At 40.3% G+C, this 24,273-nt stretch overlaps 1 protein-coding gene across 1 annotated transcript; it reads left to right on the forward strand.

The window, feature by feature from the left end:
• The first annotated feature begins 14,833 nt into the window (after positions 1-14,833).
• Positions 14,834-17,485, forward strand: LOC129728717 (m7GpppX diphosphatase-like). Its single transcript, XM_055687172.1, is given in 3 exon segments — positions 14,834-14,846; positions 16,808-16,863; positions 16,865-17,485. Coding segments are annotated over 3 exon segments (690 nt in total).
• The last annotated feature ends 6,788 nt before the right edge of the window (positions 17,486-24,273 follow it).

Genomic DNA, 24,273 nt, shown 5'->3' on the forward strand with positions numbered 1-24,273 from the left:
CAGAGACCAGAGAGGAAAACCTCTCACCCTGAGTTACCTATAGGGTAATATATAAGCAAACTGGAGACGAAATAAAGTCAATCTTTTTTCTAAAAGGGATTCCGTGTGGTCCGTCCGACCATACGTACGGAAATCTTGTGCATGGTTTTCTATATCACAGTATTTATCACTTGATCCCAGTAGGGAGCTCGCAGCGCCCTCTACAGTCTGGTGACAGCGCGTGGTCTTTTCTGCGCCATTGAATCTGTTCTTTAATCTTCGGACGTATCTCTGGAGTCAGACGCGGTCGTAAACTCGGTCGTAGTAATCACGCTAAGGAAGCAAAAAGAAAAAGTAGTGGTTTTAGTATCTGTGGTTCAGTGAAAAAAGAAATAGTTTATCGGAGTTTTAATCCAAGTAGTGCTCGCGGAGGAAAAACAGTGTGTTATTTAAAAAAAGGAAAAAAAAGAGAACTGAAGAAAAAGTATTTAACGATTTATCGAGGTTTCAGAAGCTTGGAAAGTAGTGCTCCTAGTGAGAGCAGAAAAAAAAGAAAATCGAGAAAAGACGTCGACAAAAAGTGTTCTCTTTTCTCGCTTTTTGCATGGAAGTAAACTGTCAAAACACCTCATTATATTTCATGCGATGGAAGAAAGACAACAAAATCAGTTTATCAGTTAACGAAGATTGTCAGACATCGGTCAGTGTCAGTAAAAAATCACAGGAGGGTTGTGTGCAAAGCCACGGCCGCAAGGTTGAAGTAGAATACTTTTACAAGAAAGATAACCCGGCTGCTTGCGTGTCAGTCATTTTTAAACGTTAACCGTTATTGGCAGTATGGTAATTTCTCTTTGTTTGATATTTTGAAAGAAGTTTATTGAATATTTTTAAAATTTTGCGCAAATGAGAAGTTGAAGTGCTTCCGAATTGTAATATGCACATTCAATACGACATAATTGAACAGAAACGGAACAAAGGCTACGGTTTTGCAGAACGCGAATGACGGCGCGATGCGATTCACCTTGCCGTAAAGAAATGTGCAGCTCTTTATACGGCAAAGTAGATCTATACATTTCAAGACATTTCGTCTTGCCGAATCGCATCGCGCCGTCATTCGCTTTCTCCAAGCGGCGCAAACACGTAATAACGGGATAGCTCCAAACGGCCGAAACACGTCGGAAGCGGCGGCCTCTCGCATGCAAACAACTGATCTACTGGATTGCCCGGATTACTGAAGCATAGGGGCAATCCCCTAGTTTACGTCCGAACGAGCGGTAGCGAGTAAGGACAGCGTGCGCCCCGGACAATCGAGTTGGCCGAAGGCCACGAGTGTGTTGTATTAAATTTTTAACAAAATCAATTTTCAATTTTTTTTCATTCTATGAAACAATTAGAGAACGGAAACAATGAACAAAAAAAAAATAAATATTTTCGAAACCATCTTTTTTGTATAAATTCTCAGAATTTTTCGCATGGGTGGTAATACTTTATCGAATCAAATAGCCAAAATTGTCCTCAAGCATTACGTATTTTATGGACGTTTTCTTACAACATTTCAGCTCTAGATAAGTCATATTTAAAATAAAGAAAAAAATTTCTGCTATAAATAACCTAACCTAAAATGGTACATAATCGAGTCCATATATAATCGAGACTATATATAATCGATTCTGACCTATAAATAAGTACAGTGACGTTTCGATTATACCAAGATCAATTTCTTATTTATTACATGTTATTTTTGTGTGTATGTGTGAATATAAGTTCATATGTGTGTGAATGTGAAGTTTTGAATGTTCGGTATAGTTGTGCTGTTGGCTACCAAAAATTTGTTACTTCGAGTGAAAAAGAATTTCACCCGAAATTATAGAAATCGTGTAAATCTATTTTAACAAATAATAAATTCGAATGAAAGAGGCTGGGTTTTACCGCTAGGTGGATAATTTCGGGTTTCATTTGAATCAACATTAATTATCAATGATTTTTCGGCCTTTCGAATGATTCGGCCTTTTGTGGTTCGGCCGTTTGATAGATTCGGCCGTTTGTTATTTCGGCCGTTTGAAATTCGGCCGTTCGTGATTCGGCCGTTCGTGTTTCGGCCGTTTGTAGGTAAACCGTAATAACAGTCAGAGAATGCATGTAGATGAAGATAATCACCTTGGAGTATGGCGCAAAACAAGAAAATATTAACTCTTCAAATATTCATTTGTTGTCCTTATAAGGACAGTTGATCAATACAATATCTAATGAAATGTTTATCACATCTTTGTGATACCCCGCAAGTGGGGTTTAAGCCACACAGGCAACAGTGGAAAACTGTTTTCACACTAAAAACTAGACACAGCCAGCATTCATAAAAAGGTTGTGTGTTGCCAAAATATGGCAGAGCTTCTCACTGGAGGAAGTACACAAGTGTATATTTAGAATCGGATATGATACTGATTGCATTTTGATGCTATCCCTAGCAGTGGAAAGAAGGCATCTTTCTGATAACACAGCATAAAGCTGTTTTCACATTGAAAATTTGACGCCTCACATATATTGAATGACAGTATTCCAAAACGTTAGTGTTTATATGAGCCTATATGAGGAAACTTTTCACTGGAGAGCACGTCGGTCGATGCACCTACTACTGATGCCGTCTGCTACCGCATGAAGGCAGCTTTTCACCAGAGAAAGTGCTGCTGCATCACATCAGCAGACCCTGCCGCTCGCTGCATCACATCAGCAGACCCTGCCTGCCAGTTGTCCTGCCACTATGGCTGCTACTGCTGCCACACAAAGGCAACTTCTTGATGGGCTAGTTGCCACTGCACCTACCGCAGCTGATATCCGCTGCAGCTTTCAATGTTGCTGCTATCCGCTACCTTTGCTGCTAAGTGAAGACCATATTGGTCCGTGTTCGAAACTACGATGACTGATTTAGGTAGATGCAGGCTCTTTTATAGGCCAAAATAATGCATTTCCAATTTACTAGGTCTATAATTCTATCGACCGTGCTTGGGAAAGCAATTGTATAACGACCAATCAGAGGTAGAATTTTGCGTTTTGACAAGGCTTGACAATTTTAAATAGTACAATATTTTGAATAATAAAATTGCAATTTCCTGCATTTGGTAGGAATCTGAAAAGATTTTCCAATCGATTGCTGCAAAAACGAAGGAAATCTATCAAAAATTGACCGATTTATTAGCATTTGAAATTGGACATATTTTTCACTTTTTTCGGTTTTGATTTTCATTTCACATCCCTATGTGGCCGAACTTTCTGAGAGAAGTATTCTACTTCAAAAGTGTTTCGGTGAGGTTTATCTTGAACACAGAGGGCAAACTGTGGCAAACAATAAACTTAAAAAAAAGCGGTGCAAAGATTATATATATATATATATATATATATATATATATATATATATATATATATATATATATATATATATATATATATATATATATATATATATATATATATATATATATATATATATATATATATATATATATATATATATATATATATATATATATATATATATATATATATATATATATATATATATATATATAAAAGTGTTAGAAGAAATATAGCTGGGCACAATCATTGGCCACAGACTACAGATAGAAGAACAAAATACATTCAAACACTGAAGATAGTGTTGTTACGAGAAAAGTGCAAGTGGAAAGTATAGGCGTAATGACGACAACGATGGCCGGCTGCGGATCGTTATTTGGGTAAGTGGAATTTGTTTTTGAATAACATGCAGATAATATAACGCAAAAGATTTTGTTTTTGTGGTGAGTGCATCCATCACAACAATTTACGGAAAAACTTAGAAATTTCGAGGAGTGCCCCTGTTAATGCAACTGCTGGGGGAGCAGAAATAACACAAATTTTGTTATTTCCGTCAAGTTTTGATATATTATAGAAATAATATAATCAAGATGTCAATAGTTGCAGCAGAGTGACTCAATGGTTCATAATTATTTTGTTTTACTGGGCCAGTTCGTACAACAATCAATTCACGCCGCTGCTGCGCGGGTGATTTTATTTTTTCAAACAGCAAGCAATTAAGCTCTCGGCACGACAAAGTGCACGCTAGCGATTCTCGTTCACTTGCCCAACAATTGAAGCGACAAACCGGGGGGCAAACTAACTGAGCGAGAGAGACACGCGCTAGTAGCAGTATTCAACTCCGCGAGGGTCTTGTTTTGTTTTTCCTCTCCTTAAGCACATAAAGTTGCAGCGCTCACCAAGTCGGGGGGTACTCGCGGGTATCAACAATACTCAACGACGTTTGTTGGTCAAGCCTGCGGTTCCAAAGTCAAGGTGACACAGGTGGAGTAACAAAAAAGTAAAATATACACAACAAAGGCCTAGGTCAATATTGAGGACGTGGGAATTTCATACCAGGAGCTAAGCGTCGCGAATGGGTGGGGCATATGTGATATATGTTGACAAATACGAGACAATTTTAATGGCCGCCGTAGCCACATAAGCAAAATAAAAGAAAAAGGAGATAAAGATAAACGTTGAAGCTTTGACACCAAATGGTTCGAACCTTGGTGTCCAGATTTTTTGATGGCGCGACAAAGAAATTAGAGTCGGTCACGCTACGTTATCACATCTGGTCAACAGAATCGTTAGTGATACCTAAGAAGAGGAAGAAGGCTACATAAGCCTTTAGAAACATATAGTATTTAATTCGGAGTACCTTTTATCGTTTTTTAAGGAATATATAGAAACTTTATATTCATAATGGATTAGGTTTTTCCAGAAAGGGATGCCATGCAGTGCATCCCAGAATATGATCCATCTAGAAGCGTTCGTTTATCATATCGAGCATTTTGCTCGGGAGATACCAGAAGGAGTATCACACGCTCCACTGGTTTATATTATCCTATTCAAACTAAAAGGCAGAGCTGCTGCCGCAATACATAGGATTAACGCAAACGCTTGGCCACAGGTTAAGCAGAATTTATTAAAGGAATTTGGGGATATTATACGCATCGGGGCAGTTATAAATCAAGTAGAAACATTGAAACAGGAAGCGAATGAGACCTTTCCTGATTATAAGAAGAAGATATTGAAAATTAAGGAGCAAATCGACTCCTACGAAACTAATTGTACGAAGTCATGCATGATAGTTAGTCTTCGATTACATTTTATGGCGGGGTTGTGTGACACCGCATTGAAAGAAGCTGCTCAAGGTAAACGAGCATTGAGGTTAGAACAGCTGCTAGGCGACTTAGAGGATTACTACCATGAGCGTAATCACATCTCGGAAATAGAAAATAGAATACAGGGCCTAGAATTGGTCGAAAGACAGCGCGATGCGCTTAGACAATTTAATAGTAGCAGAGATATTTTTACAATTAATCACAAAGACGCTGATTATAGCAACAGCCGTCTTGGAAGAAATTAATATTATAATTACAAAAATAGGGATGGAATAGTTTACAAGCAAAACAATTATAACAATATATGTGGATCTAGCGACGGTAATCGATCCAAATACAATTATCGCACCGCGCGTTCATACCGGCGGAGCCAAGGGGACTACGCCCATGCTTGGAAATATAATTATTATAGTCAAAATCGACCAACTGATAGGAGGTGCAGGAATTCGTATACCCGGATGCCTCTGAAAATGCTTATGATAGCCAACATTAATGAAAGAAGTAGTAATTTTCAAAAAGAAGGTATTTTAGATCCTGTTGCACGGGAGTATTTCAACGAGGATTTAGCAGGAATTTGCGAAGATGTTGACTGGCGGAGATGTACCGATGAACCCAGCAACATAGAAATAGCCGATTGGAGAACCGCATGCAATCACATAAGAGACAACAGTGCTTGTGTGGCTAAGCGAGTATATTACGATGTCAGAGGGTACTTAATGCTAACCCTACTGGCTAGGCAGAATGTCAAATTTACGTTGAACCTGATCTTAGATACAGGTGCATGTGCGTATATAATCAATGCACGCATTGTAAACCTTTTGAATGTACCGGTAAATACACAGGATGTAACCACTTTTGGAGGTATCGGCCGAAACATTGTGCGAACCTCAGGTACAATTACATTGGATTTAATAGTCGGAGACTTTTTGGTCCCGACGCAATTTCATATACTAGAAAATTTGCCAGGCGACGGATTAATCGGAGCAGAATTCTTAGAAAAACACACCCTGCAAATTGGGAATAATTCTCAATTGATTAAAAATCGGGTTTTTACCAAGTCCCGATTGATCGCCGAGATGCGGCTAAAACAGCATTTTCAACACCAAAAGGTCATTTCGAATTCACACGAATGCCAATGGGTTAAAAAAACAGTCCGCCAACCTTTAAGAAGTTGATGAATACAGTTTTGTTTGAGATCGGGGATGTGAAAGCATGTGTTTACCTCGATGATATTATAGTTTTTGGCGACACCATCAGCGACCATAATGACAACTTGCGTAAAGTGTTGCGGGCTCTACGTAAGCATAACTTAAAAATTGAACCAACGAAATGCCAATTTCTGAAGAGAGAAATAGAATACTTGGGACATGTCGTTAGTGAAAAGGGCATTAAGCCCACTAATGCAAATATACAGGCCATATAGAGCTTTAAGCCACCCACCAACGTGAAAGGTATAAGATCGTTTTTGGGCACTGTGAATTTCTACGGGAAATTTATATCTAACATCGCGGAGAAGCGCGAACCGTTGAACGACTTGCTGAAGAAAGACGTTAAAATTGTGTGGGAAAAGGAATGCCAGGAAGCATTCGAGTTCCTGAGAAACGCACTGATAACAGAGCCGGTTTTAGTCCGGCCGGATTACCAAGACACTTTTGTTATTACGACAGACGCCAGCAATTATGCCGTTGGTGCCGCCCTATCGAATGAAAAATCCATGCACCGGCCGATCGCATTCGCGAGCCGGGCACTTGTAGGTGCAGAAACAAGGTACCATATTATAGAAAAGGAACTACTGGCAATTGTATGGGCCGTGGAATACTTCAAACATTACATTTTTGGGCAGAGGTTCATTGTATATACGGACCATAGACCACTAATAGCGATTTGGAGACTCAAGGAGACGTCTCCAACGCTGACAAGGTTATGACTGAAGCTGCAGGGGTTGGAGTGCAGCATCAGGTATAAACAAGGGAGTGAGAACATAGTCGCCGACTTTCTATCACGACTGTCCGATGGGACGTGTCAGGGGCAAGAAAGTGCACCCCACAGGCAGATAGCCATGATTACGCGTCGGCAGAAGCGCCTACAAGAGCAGCAACAAGACGCACAGGACAAACTAAATGACCTATCGTGTGGGAACACGGAAAACAGAAGTAAATAATACACAGGGAACGTTTTTACATAAAATGCGAATTTAGCATGGGATAAATGGACAGAGTACAGATGACCTCGTTAGTGCGAGGCAGACGTAGGAAAAAATGGCCAATGGCCCGATAAAAGACGGACGGGAAGTAACAATGAGGGCGATTGTAAGGAGTTAAAAGAATTTAGAACAGCCTTTGTTTGTTTTTTTTTTTTTTTTTTTTTTTGTAAAAACAATATCGCACGCTTAGCCTTGGGGCTAATAGCGATCTCGATCAACTAGATTAGTTGAGAGAATTCGTTATCGATATTGTTTTTTTTGGCACATTTTGCATGTGTAGGATAAGTACAACGATACACCGTGCCCCAGTGCTGAGTCGAGAAAAATTTCCAGCTCGAAAAGATCCTCGACTCGATCGGGAATCGAACCCGATATCACAACCGTGTGGGAGAGCTAGCCGACCGACATCGCTAACCACAGAGTCACGGGGTTTTGTAAAAAGCAAATGTTAACATGGGAAAAATATATAGTGAATATGAGAACGGGGTTTGATTAATTAAAAATGGCTAATGGCCCAATGAGAGAAGAAAACCGATTAATGAAGTATTGGAGATGACCTAGATAACGAACGACAATAAAACTAGGAGAGACTTTGGACAAGAAGGCTAGACCTTCCAGACGAGGGGACTACTGGCGTTAAAAGATTCTACCTATCTATTGTAAGTTAAGATCGGGCGAGTGGAAACAACGGGAGTGACTACCCGGAACGATTGAGATGAATGCGTATCAGGTGAACGGACAAGGGAGTAGTCAACCCAGTATGAATAAAAGTGCGAAATTTTTCTTTTATTTCCTAACCTTCCTATCTTTCAGGAATCACTAGCAACAGGTAGACGCACCTTCGAAGGGTAGGGGGACAGGTAGATGCAGGCAACTGCATTTTCGGTGAAGTGTAAGTAGAACGTAAGTATGACGGTATAAAAAAAGACACAAAAAAAATAAAAGAGAAAAAAAAAAACTTAACGAAAAACAAGGAAGACGAGCGAGAAAGATAGAGTTGCAGATGCCTTCGTTCGAGAAAAAGGCATACGACAATGTTCAACAAAGAATACGTTTTAATTGAAAAAAAAGAGGTCAGTCGAAAATTAAAAATTGAGTCGATAATTGGAAAAAAGAGGTCAGTCGAAAATTGAAAATTGAGTCGATAATTGGAAAAAAGAGGGTAGTCGAAAACCCAAAGTTATTAGAAAAGAAAGTTTTATCACAATGAATGGTGGGAAGATATTCCAAGTTTAAAAAAACCTAAATTAATCCACCTAGCGGTCAGACCCAGCCTTTCTCATTTAAACTTATTATTTGTAAAAATAGATTTACATGAACGCTGCAATCCAATAAAGGAATATTCACTCTTTGGGTACTAAAATATTGATGTTGTTTGATCGCCCGTGTGTTGCCCGCGATTGACCAGAATCAGCTGAAATTGCACAAAGAACCGTCAAAAAGGTGCCTAGGAGTAGCAAGCCAATTTCAGTGTACAACTCCTGGTGATCTTTCTTTTCACTGGTCAATAACGTAGCTGGCCACGCCCAATGCAGATCAATAGAGGAAGGGATATCGGGAGTGTTAGTTTAATACTTGTTGCTACTAGAGACCGAGGAATCCTCTGCATCGTCCACAAGTATCAAAGGAAGGAATAAGTGTAAGTGGAAAGGAATTGATCTGGATCCATCGAGGTTAATGGTGCGATCTTTTCTACACAAATTCGCGCACGATATGGTTACTTCTCGGTCTCTGGGCAACCGGCCACCAGGAGACGATATAAATAGAACCGCGCCATGAACTCTGTATCGGTATACAGGAGAATCGGAGTTTATAGTTGTCTTCGGCAACCTACCAATCGTTAACAGTCTGTATCATAGCAAACTTCGCGTTTTATCCCGTGAAGTTTTAAAATTTACCTAGAAACGAATGGATTTTGTAAAACGCAACAACCGCACGCCGAACGCTAACAACGCAAACTACTGGTACCAGTGACAAATATCATACCGCGTTGATTTGTGGCATGATGGAAAAATGGATAATGCGCTCAAATAACCGATAGAACAAGTAAGGAAAAAAACCTTCGCGAGCGAAGTCTCTGACCAGAAAGCCACCACGAGGCACACCCGAGCATAGTACGATGTAATGGTCATTGATGCGTAGTCATTGAACTTCGAAACCGTCGTATTAAGATAGTCACACTGAGTGCAGTCAAAATACCGCGTGCGAAACTGAACTGCCCTCTCGGAAAGCAAACAAGAGCGTGCCGACCACTGGTATGACGGAAAAGCCAAAACACACGCTTTGTTTAAAAAAAAAAAATAATAATAATAATAAAAATAAATTTGAAAGGGAATCGGCGAAATTCCATGAATCCAAAGCTCAAAACATCAAAGCTGAAAATGTAAAACCGAGCAAAATGGTCGCAGCCGTCCAAGTGAAGCGATCTTTCTGATGAAATCTATCTCTCGTTGCGAGTTTCCTATTGAGTAGAAAAAACTGGCAAAGTTCCATGCATTCAAAGCCATAAGAATTAAAAAAATGCAGATACACATGTTCGCCAAAACAATATGCATAAATGTAGTTATTAAAACCCGAACAGAATTCTAAGTTTATTTGAAAATTGCCAAACCAATCACAATCAAAGTAAGTTTGTAAATTATTGTTTGGAAAACATATACAGAAATATCTATCCAAAAGCTAGGAAAATCATAAAATGAAATCAAGTTTCACCCGTGGAATCAAAACTGGCGCAAATTGAGTGAAAAAGTTAGTGGAGCAGCGGCCGTTGTTCTGGCGAAGCTCACTAGAATATTTCAGGTCAAACAATTTTGACTTACCGCAGCTAAAATAAACGTTGCTACTTCAACAGCAACAACAAATTGTGTCAATTAGAAGAGCAGTTTGAACGAATTCGCGGACAAGTGTGCCCTCTGTTACCTTTTATTTTAATTTTATCATGGAATCTATTCTGTAATCCGTTCAAGATGAAGTACCTACGTTACGTCTTAATTAGTAGGACCGCATTACTCTCCCCATGATTTTGGCTTTTGCCGATGATCTAATTTTGATTGCAGAAAACATTGAAGATTTTGAATTAATTCTGACCAAGCTAACAGTATGATTAAACTATGTATGATTAAAATTAAATGACAAAGAGTGCAAGGCACTGGTTCGAGAGCGAGAGGTGACACTGCAGGAAAAAAATATTAGTGGAATATTAGCATACTACTACCGACCCGTTGCGTTATCTAGGTGTTAATCTCAGTTTGAAATTGGATCGACCAATGAAAGTACGCACGCGGTGCAGGAATTCTGTCCGAGTTGCTAAAGCGGTGATGCAATTTCTAAAAAAAATATAAACCAACCTGAGAAGTTACCCGTGATATATATGAGACAATGATTGCACCTGCCATAATATACGGAACTCAGGTGACGGTATTGACTAAATATAGCCGCCTTTCGATTCGCGACTATCAAAAGCAGTTATTTGTGGGATGGCTAGCTTATGCCGTGCTCCAGATGCTGGACAAATGGCAAGATCCGTGAATACCCATGAAATGGAGTACGACGACGCGGGAGATCACACCCATTTAAGGCTGCCACTCGTCTGCAAGCTAAACATTTACGTCGATGTAGACCTTCATTTGCTTGGAGGGACACTATAAGGCATAATATGGGGCTATACGAAGCACTGATGTATCAGGACTGGTTAGAATTAGCACAGCAAAAAAGAAAAAGATTTCATTCAAAGTAGTAAATTCTGTTTGGTATCATTGATAACTGGCTCTCATAGAAGCTATTTTATGAAAATACCTGAGATCAATCACTTCACTTTCTACAAGGCAAAGCGTTCCGCTAGATGTGAAGTATTTCAAACACAAATTTTATACCAACGATTAACTTATTCATTGGAATTCTTACTAGAGACACAAAGAAGTTTTATTGTGAGCTAGACACCAAGAAATTGTATGTATATCCCAGCTATTAACAAGCTAGATACTAGAGCCGCTAAAACACGTTCTACTCACAGCAACATATTAATGAGCAGTTTTAGATAAATTCTATATTAAACTCCTATCCAAATTCACTTAAACTATCTAGTTCAATTGAAAAAAGTAAACAGATAAACGTCGATGACTGCGACCTTCATCAATCGATATAAAAAATCGATTCTTCCTATCCCGACATTATATCTGGTATCGATGTACTTTATTGAAAGCACCTTTGCGATTGTACACAGCACATTTATCGATTCGTGTACTCTGCACCGTCACGAAACGATATCAGCTCTTATTTTGTATTTGAATACAGTCAACATGCACTAAACGCAACGCAAAGCGAACACCTCTTTGGGTACTAAAATATTGATGTTGTAACTAAAGTATAAAATTTGAAATTTGAATTAAATTCAATCATCAGCAATATCAGAAACGTTTAAATTGAACGATAACATATTTAAATTATGTTGAGGTCACATATATTGATCAAAGCAGGTATAGTTTTGAATAGTCTCTTAATTTCTTTACTTTTCATAACTTCTGAACCACATATCAAATTGTTATGAAGTTTATCATTTGTAAGTTTGAGAGATGCCTCGTTCGTATGACACAAGTTATGTTCCAATAAGTCATGTAATCTTTGAGATAATAGACTTTCGTTGTTTTATTAACAATTTAATACATAGCGGTTGCTTGAGTTCGATTATAATCAAATGAAAAGGGAACGTATAAAGCAGCCAAACTTTGAAACCACGTGTTCAATCATAATTCATCAGTTAACCCTTAACTAGCCCATTCATCTGATATCAATATTGTTCAAATCGGTTGTGTAGTTTCTAAGATAATGGAGTTTCGTGATTTTCACATTTCGATACATTACAGACGAAGTTACAATCCGATTACAGCAAAATGTAATAGGGTGTTATGAGGCAGCTAGACCTTTCATTTGATACTAATTCTGTGGGAATCGGGTCAAACATCTCTGAGAAAAGTGAGTGAGTCCAGGTAGTCTTCGGAATATGTTTCTTTCAATAGCTAGATTTCACATTTTTAAACATAACAGGCAAAGTAATAATCCGTTTGCAAAAGAAAATCATTAGGGTCTTATGGGGCAACAAGACCTTCCATATGACACTGATTTTATGCATATCTGTCCAGCCATCTCTGAGAAACATGAGTGAGATTAAATAGTATCCAGAACACGTTTCTTTCCATAACTTCTGAACCACAAAATCCAAAAGTTAAGGGTTTTTAGGTAGCCCGTTCATTTGAAACCAATTTTGTTCAAATCGGTTGTGCAGTTTCTGAGATATTTATGTTTCGTGATTTTTACATTTTGATACATAACCTCTAAGCTAGAAATCTGATTACAATAAAATTCAATAGGATCTTATAGGGCAAATAGACCTTTCATTTGCAATTAATTTCATTGAAATCGGTTCAGCCATCGCTGAGAAAAGTGAGTGAGAAAAAAAGTTTCCAGTGATCGTTAGGAGAAAGTCAATATGTTTACTTTCATTATGTGATTTCACATTTTTACGAACAACGGACAAAGTTACTATCCGATTGCAATAAAATTCAGTAGCAACCTATGGGGCAACTAGACCTTTCATTTGACACTAATTTTGTGAAAATCGGTTCAACTATCTCTGAGAAGAATGAGTGAGTTTAAACAACCTTAGGATAACTTTTCTTTACATAACTTTTGAACCATATGTTCAACCATAACGAAATTTGAAAGTTAAGGATTCTGGAGACAGCCCGATCATTTGAAACCAGTTTCATTGAAATCGGTTGTGTGGTTTCTGAGATATTGATGTTTCTTGATTTTTACATTTTGATACATAACCTCTAAACTAAAAATCCGATTACAATGAAATTCAATAGCAACCTATGGCGCAACTAGACCTCTCATTTGCAATTAATTTCATGAAAATCGGTCCAGCCATCTCTGAGAAAAGTGAGTGAGAAAAAAAAGTTGCACATACATACACACACACACACATACACACATACATACATACATACAGAAAATGCTCAGTTCGTCGAAAGGGGTCGAGTGGTATATGACATTCGGCCATTGGGACCACTTTTATACCTTTGGTTTTTCCAGTGATTGCTATACCTTTCTAGGAGAAAGGCAAAAAAGTTTTCATGAAAACGAAGAGAGTCGATATGAGACTTTATTATTAAAAAAAGGGGGTTATTTATGTTATATACGGGAAAAAGTTAAAAGACAAAGAAAAAAAAAAAAAAAAAAAAAAAATATATATATATATATATATATATATATATATATATATATATATATATATATATATATATATATATATATATATATATATATATATATATATATATATATATATATATATATATATATATATATATATATATATATATATATATATATATATATATATATATATATATATATATACATAAACGATGTCAAGACAATGTAAGGAGAAAAACAATGAATATTATTTTTCCTGTAAAATCAGATAAACAGAATATACACACCAAAAATATTGTACACATTCAGTAGGGGAAGACGGTAACCTTATTATCAAATACCGAGAAAAACACGGGCATAGATTGTAAGTAGAAGCGTAGAACAAAAAAAAAATGTAAGAGGCCCGTACGCGTGTGAAAGTAATTTTAAACAGCAAGTGGAAAAACTAACGAAAAAAAATGTGAAGAAAGAATTGCAAAAAATAAATGCACCACTTGCTAAGTAGGGCAGCTAGCATCTAAGAATTGACAACGAGACGAGTTCCCGATCATCGAAGACGACTGAGGTTAATACAACGGCTGCTGAGATGGGGCATACCATGATGCCCAGTACAGCGCGAAAAGGAAAGCAGACGGGTGCGTGGGGAGTTGAACGGCGGTCGTCTATGGTGAAAGATGGAGTGAACAATCCAACCAGCCGTAGCTACGATTTGGCAGACTTCGTACCTGTTCGCATCCTGAACAATAACAGCACACACAAGAGCGTTTCACCTTTGGGGCATTTTGTAAGCCTATCGCGTGACGACTACGCGATCATTGTGTTGGAAAAGACGGCCTTCACTGAGGGCACAGACTGAGGGGCAGCTGAAAAATCATAAGCGTCATCAAACGAGCACGGTGACGAAAGCTAATTCTGACGACGTCGCGACGAACTTGTCGGAAAAACAGTGAAAGTGTGCAAAGTAGTGCAACTGGTGTTATAGCAGCCGTCGAAAGAAGTTTTTGAAGTAGAATACTTCTCTCAGGAAGTTCGGCTACATAGGGATGTGAAATGAAAATCTAAAACCGAAAAAAGTGAAAAATATGTCCAATTTCAAATGCTAATAAATCGTTTAGTATTCGATGGATTTCCTTCGGTCTCGCAGCAATAGATTGGAAAATCTTCTAAGATTCTTCCCAAAATAAGATAATTGTAATTTTATTATTCACACTATTGTACTATTGAAAATAGTCAAGCCTTGTCAAAACGAAAAATTCGACCTATGATTGGTCGTTGTATGCTTGCTTCCCAAGCACGGTCGACAGGATCATATACCTTGCAATTGAAAACATGCTATTTGGCCTATATAAGAGCCTGTTTCAGCCGGAGCCGCTCATAGTAGTTCTAGACAGCGACAACAGCAGTCGTCCTTCCTTAGCAGCAGCACTAGCCCTGTGGTTGGTCACCACGTCTCAGGAGCAGCGCGGTTTTTCTCAGCGTGTGTCGCCAGACTGCCATTATTCCCCCCGTGTTGGGGCAGCATGAAGATTGCCATCAGGAATTCCAATTTTGAATATCAAAATACCTCTTTCGAGGCAAATAAACAAGTCATTGAAAGTTAATATTTTTTGTCAACGCAAGCAAGCATTTTGTGTTGCATCCTAGCAATTTTAATCTGTCGCACCCGTTGAATTTACTGAATGTAAAATAGCTTCCACAGTGCATGTTGTCCGTGTATCTTAATTCCCCCAATGTTAGGGCAGCTCAAAGGTTGTAATTAGCAACCGATTTTGAACCGCAAAATGCTTTATTGAAGTCAAATACAAAAATAATTGAAGGTTAATAATTTTCTGACATCAACACAAGCAGACATTCTGTGCGGGATGCAATTAAAATTCTGTTGTAGTTGTCTAATTTTTACTATATTTAGTAAACCCCCCACTGTAGAGGCAGCGCAAAGGCTGCGATCAGCATAACCGACATTGAATAATAAACTGCCCTGTTAGAACGCATTCACAAAAGCAGTTAGTTCGACTATGCAGAACTAATATGAAGTCGATTCAATCAATCAGCATAAACAGAATTTCGTCGTCTCCCAGCTGCCAAGTTGCAACATGATGCAACACGCAACAGCGAGCAAACGAAATCGCTTGATGATACAAACCGCAATAAGATACGGGTTAAAACCGTTGCGTGTGTGAGAGCACCATCGGTGTTTATTCGCTGGATACAAAAATCAAATGCGAATTGTGGAATAATTTGTCTGAAGAACATTAGGGAATGGAACAACTGAACTGATAGGGCGTGGCCTATTACGTAGCACCCTTCGGCTATAAAGGAGTGTTTCTGGGAAAACTAGCTACATTCAATAGTCGGAAGGTGAGCTGGATGGACCGTCCACAACGTTGACAGCAGCAGCAGCAGATATCAGCACTCAGCGGTAACAGAATATATCAGCGGGTTGCGCCTATGGCTGCCTTCAAATTAAACAAATCACTTGCCCTGTGGTTGGTCATCACGTCTCAGGCCTCTGCCTGAGGACGAACGCCAACGCGAGCGATCGGGCGAGATTTTTGCCGTACATCAGCCGGCACTTCCTCTAATGGAAAAGTTGGATCATTTTGTTCAGAAGAATATTACTGTCGGTAATATTACAGAGCTGCGATTACATTATATCCGATATGGAATTGAACCATTGTTCTTTTGAGGACAAATAAAACACCTAATTTGAGGAGTTAATAGTTTTGGGTACCAGTGGCAGTATGGTAACAGCCTCAGCGGTAGGTGCAGCCGGTACATCCATGAGGCGGATGTTATAAGGAAGTAAATGGAAGCGGCATGGCGAAACAGTTCGGGTGTGCTTTGACGCGCGCCATTTTTCGTTGTTGATATTATTCCCCACATGAAACGAAGCGCTTTCGTACGATAGCGGCGGTATTAGCGGTAGATGCATTTGCCAACACTTACTCCAGTAAAGCCGTGTCTAATTTTCAATGTGAAAACACCTTTCTATTGTGTTGGCCGTGCTCATTAGGCCTCTTCCAGGCTAAACGCGAAAAGCGGCGTGAACCGTTTCGCCCGGCCGTAGGTTAATGTGCAGCCGTAAGTAGAGCTGTGTAAAAGTATTCTACTTCAACCTCGCGGTCTTGGCTTTGCACACAACCCTCCTGTGATTTTTTCTCATCCACGTCCCAAATGAGGACGGAATTTGTTAATGATATCTAGGGAAATTTTTTGTGCGTTGCTGATCCGGAAGTAAATCAAATCAAGGTGACAATCATATATCCCGCTACTGAGAGGCATATTGTGAAATTTTTCCACCCAAAAAAGATATTTGGTGGAAGAAACTGCCCAAGATTATCAAACCGTGACATTGCCTCATATACAAAAGGAGTAGCTAAGCTTAGAGTGGCTTTACAATATACTAGAGCATCGGAAAGAGAAGGATCGCATAGTTTTTGAGGATCCGTCAGAGGAAATTGGCTTCATATTGTTGCCGGATTTAGAATAGTATTGTAAAACATTGGAACAACTTTATCTACTCGCTTTAGTGCGCCAGCGAGGTATCAAGTCATTGCGGGATCTAAACGCTACTCATTTACCATTGCTGAAAAATATTCAAACACGTGGCATTTAAGCAATTATAACACGTTACGGAATTAACGCTGATCAACTACGAATCTACATTCACTATCAACCCACATTTTACCACCTACACGTGCATTTCACATATCTGAAGCACGACCCACCGGGTATTTATTGCGAGAAAAGTCACCTTCTAACATCGGTTGTTGAGAATATCGAACTGCTACCAGACTATTACCGGAAAGTGACACTCTCTTGCGTTTTAAGTGGAACTGATAAATTGAACGTCAAATTTGAGGCAGCAAAGAGCGAATTGAATGAACCAGATAACACCACAACCAACCGATGAGAACCTCTACTGCCAGACGCACCCTCCCGTTTCAAACCCCCTACAACCCGGCGCTTGAACACGACAGCCAAACAGCAGATATCTTCAAGACGCAGCGCATCAGGCGAGCAAGCAATTGTTAATTTTAAATAAGGAAAATGTCATGTATGATAATGTAAACTCAAAACGGTGCTACAGAAAACACACCTAGCGGCCGTCGGAACGGACCATGTGACCATTGTCTTTTCTAGATAATGGCCAACTAGGCGGGGTGGCAGATGTGACGTCACATCCTGCGAAAGAGCCCATTGTTCCGTCACGAAATATTGGTCCTAAAGGTACGTTTCTAGCTTAGCCCAGAAGAATGAAAGCCTTCTGCTGAATTTCATAAAAACAGGTGGAATGCAAAACTGAGACATGGTCGTCTGCCCTTGTCCCCTAAGACGAGTTCATTGGTTAAGAAAACCCAAGAACGGTTCTGCTATGCCAACGTTTTGCATTCCGCGCTGAACCAAAGCCACCGAGACATTGCATAACTCGGTGGTAAACAAACAAAACTCGCCCAGCGTCGCTCATGCTCCCGCGTGGTTTTTAGCGCTCGAGTTAGCGCGCGTGTTACAGAGCGCAAGTTTACCACGCTTAATAAAAATAACTAACGCTCTAGATTTAAGTTCGAAAAATGAAATGGGCCGAGAGAGAGCGCAGGCCACGAAAATATAGCTAGATAAACGGTAGCTCAGAGACCAGAGAGGGAAACCTCTCACTCTGAGTTACCTATAGGGTAATATATAAGCAAACTGGAGACGAAATAAAGTCAATCTTTTTTCTAAGAGGGATTACGTGTGGTCCGTCCGACCATACGTACGGAAATCTTGTGCGTGTTTTTCCTTATCACAGTATTTATCACAAGATCCCGGTAGGGGGCTCGCAGCGCCCTCTACACAATCACTATAGATTTGACGCGCATCTCCGTCGTGTTGGGCTCGGGGAGAGTGGTGTCTGTGCCTGTGGTGAAGGTTGTCACGACATAGAGCACATTGTTTGGTCATGCCCTGTGCACCGTGACGCCAGGTCTAAATTAATAGCTTCCCTGCAGGCCGAAGGTAGGCAGCGGGCTGTTCCTGTTCGTGATGTCTTGGCGACCCGTGACCTACCCTACATGTCCCTTATATACGTTTTCCTGAAATCCATCCACGCCCCAGTTTAGTCCTATTCCCTTCCGCTACATCCAACCAAACGACAAGAACACTCTAAGACCCTGGACCCAGTAGCGGAACATATTACATATTCTGCTTACCTATGGCAATGGAAACCAGATATAATTGGCGCCGTTAAACATTAAATTGTATTTGTGCCGTGTCAAATAAATATATATATATATATAAATATATATATATATATATATATATATATATATATATATATATATATATATATATATATATATATATATATATATATATATATATATATATATTTTTTTTTTTTTTTTTTTTTTTTTTTTTTCTTCATCTATAATTTATTTGACACGGCACAAATACAATTTAATGTTTAACGGCGCCAATTATATCTGGTAGCTTACTTTCTAAAGTATCTTAATAACTAAAAGCAAATTTTTTATCCTCGCTGCCGACTACGAGCTGAAACTAAATCTAACTTAAAGCTAGAATGTTTTGCATTAAAAGCACTGATTAGTTGTTTGATGGTTTTCCATCGCCATAGGTAAGCAGCATATTGAATATGTTCCGCTGCTGGGCCAAGATATTACGGACTGGCATATTGGGTTGTCTCCCTCGGGACCTGAGAGTATCGTGTGGGTCTAGTTGCTGTTTCCGGATCCGGGGTCTTAACGTGTTCTTGTCGTTTGGTTGGATGTAGGCGGAAGGGAATAGGTTTAAACTGGGGCGTGGATGGATTTCAGGAAAACGTATATAAGGGACATGTAGGATAGGTCACGGCTCGTCAAGACATCACGAACAGGAACAGCCGGCTGCCTACTTTCGGCCTGCAGGGAAGCTATTAATTTAGACCTGGCGTCACGGTGTACAGGGCATGACCAAACCACATGCTCTATGCCGTGATAACCCTCACCACAGGCACAGATACCACTTTCACCGAGCCCAACACGACGGAGATGCGCGTCAAATCTATAGTGATTGGACATAAGCCGGGACATCACGCAAATGAAATCCCGACCTACATCCAACCCCTTGAACCACGGGTTCGTCGATACTTTGGGGATTATGGAATGTAACCTCCTTCCCAATTCCCCTCTGGTCCAAGCATTTTGCCAACTGATGATCGTATTCTGACGTACAAGTGCGAAAAATTCATTAAAAGCAATTGGTCTTTCATAAATATCACCGTTTGTTGCGCCCACCTTAGCCAAAGAGTCCGCTTTCTCATTGCCCGGTATCGAGCAGTGAGAAGGGACCCACGCTAAGGTAATCTGAGTAGATTTTTCGGATAAAGCACTAAGATGTTCCCGTATTTTCCCCAGGAAATACGGAGAGTGATTAACATCTTTCATCGATCGGAGAGCCTCAATGGAACTGAGACTGTCCGTAAAGATGAAATAATGGTCCGTGGGCATTTTTTCGATAATCCCTAGGGTGTACTTAATTGCAGCCAATTCTGCGACGTAAACAGAAGCAGGATTATCGAGCTTATGGGAGACGGTTAAATTGTTATTGAAAATACCGAAGCCAGTGGACCCATCAAGAAGTGATCCGTCAGTGTAGAACATATTGTTGCAGTTGATGTTTCGATATTTATTGGAAAAAATTTTGGGGATCTGCTGCACGCGTAAATGATCCGGGATTCCACGAGTTTCTTCTATCATGGATGTATCGAAAAACACAGTAGAATGAGAAGTATTTGATAAGTCGACACGATTTGGAATATTCGAAGAAGGGTTAATATTTTGGGACATGTGATGGAAATACAATGTCATAAAACGGGTTTGAGAATTAAGTTCGATTAACCTTTCAAAATTTTCAATCACGGGACGGTTCAAGACCTCACATTTGATGAGAATACGAGAAGACAGGCTCCAGAAGCGGGTTTTCAATGGTAGTACTCCAGCTAAGACCTCCAAACTCATCGTATGGGTCGACTGCATGCAACCTAAGGCGATACGCAAACAACGATATTGTATTCGCTCCAGTTTGATCAGATGTGTGTTTGCTGCGGAGCGGAAGCAGAAACACCCGTATTCAATAACAGACAATATAGTTGTTTGGTAAAGCCTTATAAGGTCTCCTGGATGGGCTCCCCACCATTGTCCGGTTATTGTACGAAGAAAATTCACTCTTTGTTGACATTTTTTCATCAGATACCTCACGTGACAACCCCAGGTGCCTTTAGAGTCGAACCAGATACCAAGATATTTGTGTACCAAAACCTGAGAAATCGTTTTACCCATTAATTGTGTTTGAAGCTGAGCAGGTTCATGCTTCCTAGAAAAAACTACTATCTCAGTCTTCTCCGGAGAGAATTCGATACCTAGCTGTAAAGCCCAAGCAGACAAATTGTCCAAGGTATCTTGCAATGGTCCTTGCAAATCGGCAGCTTTGGCTCCTGTAACAGAGATTACACTGTCGTCTGCAAGTTGTCTTATCGTGCATGAATTTGCCAGACATTCGTCGATGTCATTTACATAAAAGTTGTAAAGAAGGGGGCTTAAACATGAGCCTTGGGGAAGACCCATGTAGCTAATGCGAAAAGTTGCCAAATCGCCGTGCGTAAAATGCATGTGCTTTTCGGACAACAAATTGTGCAAAAAATTGTTTAAAATTGGAAAAAAACCTTGTCGGTGAAGTTTACCCGAAAGAATGTCAATAGAAACGGAATCAAAAGCCCCCTTAATGTCCAAGAACGCAGACGCCATTTGTTCTTTGCGAGCATACGCCAGCTGAATATCTGTTGAAAGCAACGCAAGACAATCATTCGTCCCTTTGGCACGGCGGAAGCCAAATTGAGTATCCGATAGTAGGCCATTTGATTCGACCCAATGGTCTAAACGACGGAGTATCATTTTTTCCATCAATTTCCGGATACAGGATAGCATTGCAATCGGCCTATAAGAGTTGTGATCAGAAGCTGGTTTCCCTGGTTTTTGGATGGCGATCACCTTCACTTGCCTCCAATCCTGCGGTACAATGTTTTGCTCCAGGAACTTATTGAACAAGTTCAACAAGCGCCTCTTGGCATTGCCGGGTAGATTCTTCAACAAGTTGAATTTGATTCTATCTAACCCAGGCGCGTTATTGTTACAGGACAGGAGGGCAACTGAAAATTCTGCCATCGTAAAAGGTGATTCTATCGCGTCGTGGCCCGGAGACGCATCACGAACAATATTTTGCTCAGGAACAGAGTCCGGACATACTTTCCTGGCAAAATCAAATATCCACCTACTTGAAGACTCCTCGCTTTCGTTGACCGTTACGCGATTCCGCATTCCTCGGGCTGTGTTCCAAAGAGTGCTCATCGATGTCTCCCTCGACGTCTCGTTCACGAACCGACGCCAATATCCGCGTTTCTTTGCTTTAGCCAAGCTTTTGAGCTTGGTATCAAGCTCCGAATACCGTAAATAGTCGTCAGGTATACCTCCCTTCTGGTAGGCCAAAAACGCGTCGGATCTTTGCGTGTAGACATCGGAGCACTCTTGGTCCCACCACGGAGTGGGAGGCCGTTCTTTAATCGTTACGCCGGGATATTTCTTCGTTTGGGCTTGCAACGCGGCGTCGAGAATCAAGCCCGCGAGGAGGTTGTATTCTTCAAGTGGTGGATGATGTTGAATCGAATCGACCGCTTTTGAAATCATTTCCTCGTATAAATTCCAATCGACATTCCATGTGAGGTCATACGGAAAGTCAACTGGTCGCATGCGAGTTGACCCGTTATTAATTGAAATAAGAATAGGCAAATGGTCGCTACCGTGAGGATCGAGGATTACGTTCCATGTGCAATTCAACCGTAGCGACGTCGAACATAAGGATAGATTCAAAGCGCTTGGGCGCGCTGGAGGTTTCGGGACACGTGTCATTTCGCCGTTGTTTAAAATAGTCATGTCGAAGTCATCGCAAAGGTTATAGATTAAAGAGGAGCGGTTATCATTGTAAGGGGAACCCCAAGCCACGCCATGAGAGTTGAAGTCTCCCAAAATCAAACGTGGCGAGGGAAGAAGTTCTATTAAATCGAAGAGCAGCCGTTGCCCAACCTGTGCTCTGGGAGGAATATATATTGAGGCAATACAAAGCTCTTTACCTTGTATTGTCATTTGACATGCGACAACTTCGATGCCTGGAATCGAGGGGAGGTTAATACGATAGAAAAAATAGCACTTTTTAATCCATAAAAGTACTCCTCCATATGGGGTGTCTCGATCAAGGCGAATAATATTAAAATCATGGAAGTTGAGATCAATATTTGAAGTAAGCCAAGTTTCACAAAGGGAAAATGCATCGCATTTGTTTTTATTTATCAAAACTTTAAACGAATCAATTTTTGGTAAAATACTTCTACAATTCCACTGTAAGACAGAGATAGAATCCTTCATATACGCAGTTAAATTAGGCATCGAAGGATACAATCGCTGCAAGGAGGGGCCATTGGGCAGTCAACTGCTTCAAAAATGATCTAACTGTTGGGAGAAATGCTGTAAGAAAAATTTTAATTGGATCGGGTACATTGAAAGTTTCAAAAATCCAGTCCACAATGTCAGAAAATTTCACTAATCCAGAGTTTGTTTCATCAACTGGATGTGCAAAAGGAACAACTGGGGTTTTAGATGTTACTGGCAGTGCTGGGAACTCCTTCTGGGACTTTAAATTTGCAAGCCCAGGAGGAGTTTGCTTCGGTTTTTCCGCAGCACTGTTTGGTTTGCTTGTAACTTTCATTTCACTTTGAGAAATCTTAGGATCTTTTCTGGGAAGTTTAGGAGAGGAAATATTTTTCCTCTTTCTAGACTCCCCAGGATTGGCGTAAGATGTTCCCGCTGGTGAATCGTCAGAATCGGTTTCATCAGAGGACAACAGATCATAAGGGTTTGATGTAATGGGAGAAGTGGTAACGGTCTTCTTCAGCATCTCAGCGTAAGAACGCTTCGAACGCTCTTTGAGAGACCTCTTTATTTTATCCCTGCGCTGCATGTACACCGCACATGTCGAGAGCTCATGCTGACTCTCCCCACAGTGGATGCATTTTTCAGCATTTTTACTGCAGGAATCATCCGCATGATTCTCCCCACACTTGCCACAACGTACCTTATTGCAGCAGTAGGCGGCGATGTGGCCTAACTGCTTACAATTCAGGCAGTTCATGACGCGAGGCACATATAATCGCACAGGGAGACGAACCCGGTGGATCGAGACGTGGCTTGGTAGCGCTGACCCGGCGAACGTAACTCGAAACGAGCCTGACGGGGTGTATACTGTTTTGCCACCGATGATCGATGCTGACCGCAATTGCTTGCAGTCAAGCACCTTTACATCGGGACAGGTTTTGTTTTTAAAGCACTCTTTGGCACTTGCCAGTATACACTCGACGGACAGACTCGAATCGGTTATGGCACCGTCGATCTCCACGTCTCGTGCGGGTATGTAAACGCGATACTCGCGTGTGAAGAGCTCAGAGCAAGCTATATCGTTGGCCTGACCACGACACGGAGCTTGTTAGGCCGGACATTGGAAATTTCGGTCACGCCCTTGTACTCCTTCGTCAGGTCTTTAGAAATCTGCAAGAGGTTCAACTGTTTCGATTTCGGTCCCGCCTTTGGCCGAAAATAGACAGTATAGCTGCCCTGTGTA

The sequence above is a fragment of the Wyeomyia smithii genome, chromosome 3 (assembly GCF_029784165.1).
Source record: "Wyeomyia smithii strain HCP4-BCI-WySm-NY-G18 chromosome 3, ASM2978416v1, whole genome shotgun sequence".
Lineage (NCBI taxonomy): Eukaryota > Metazoa > Arthropoda > Insecta > Diptera > Culicidae > Wyeomyia > Wyeomyia smithii.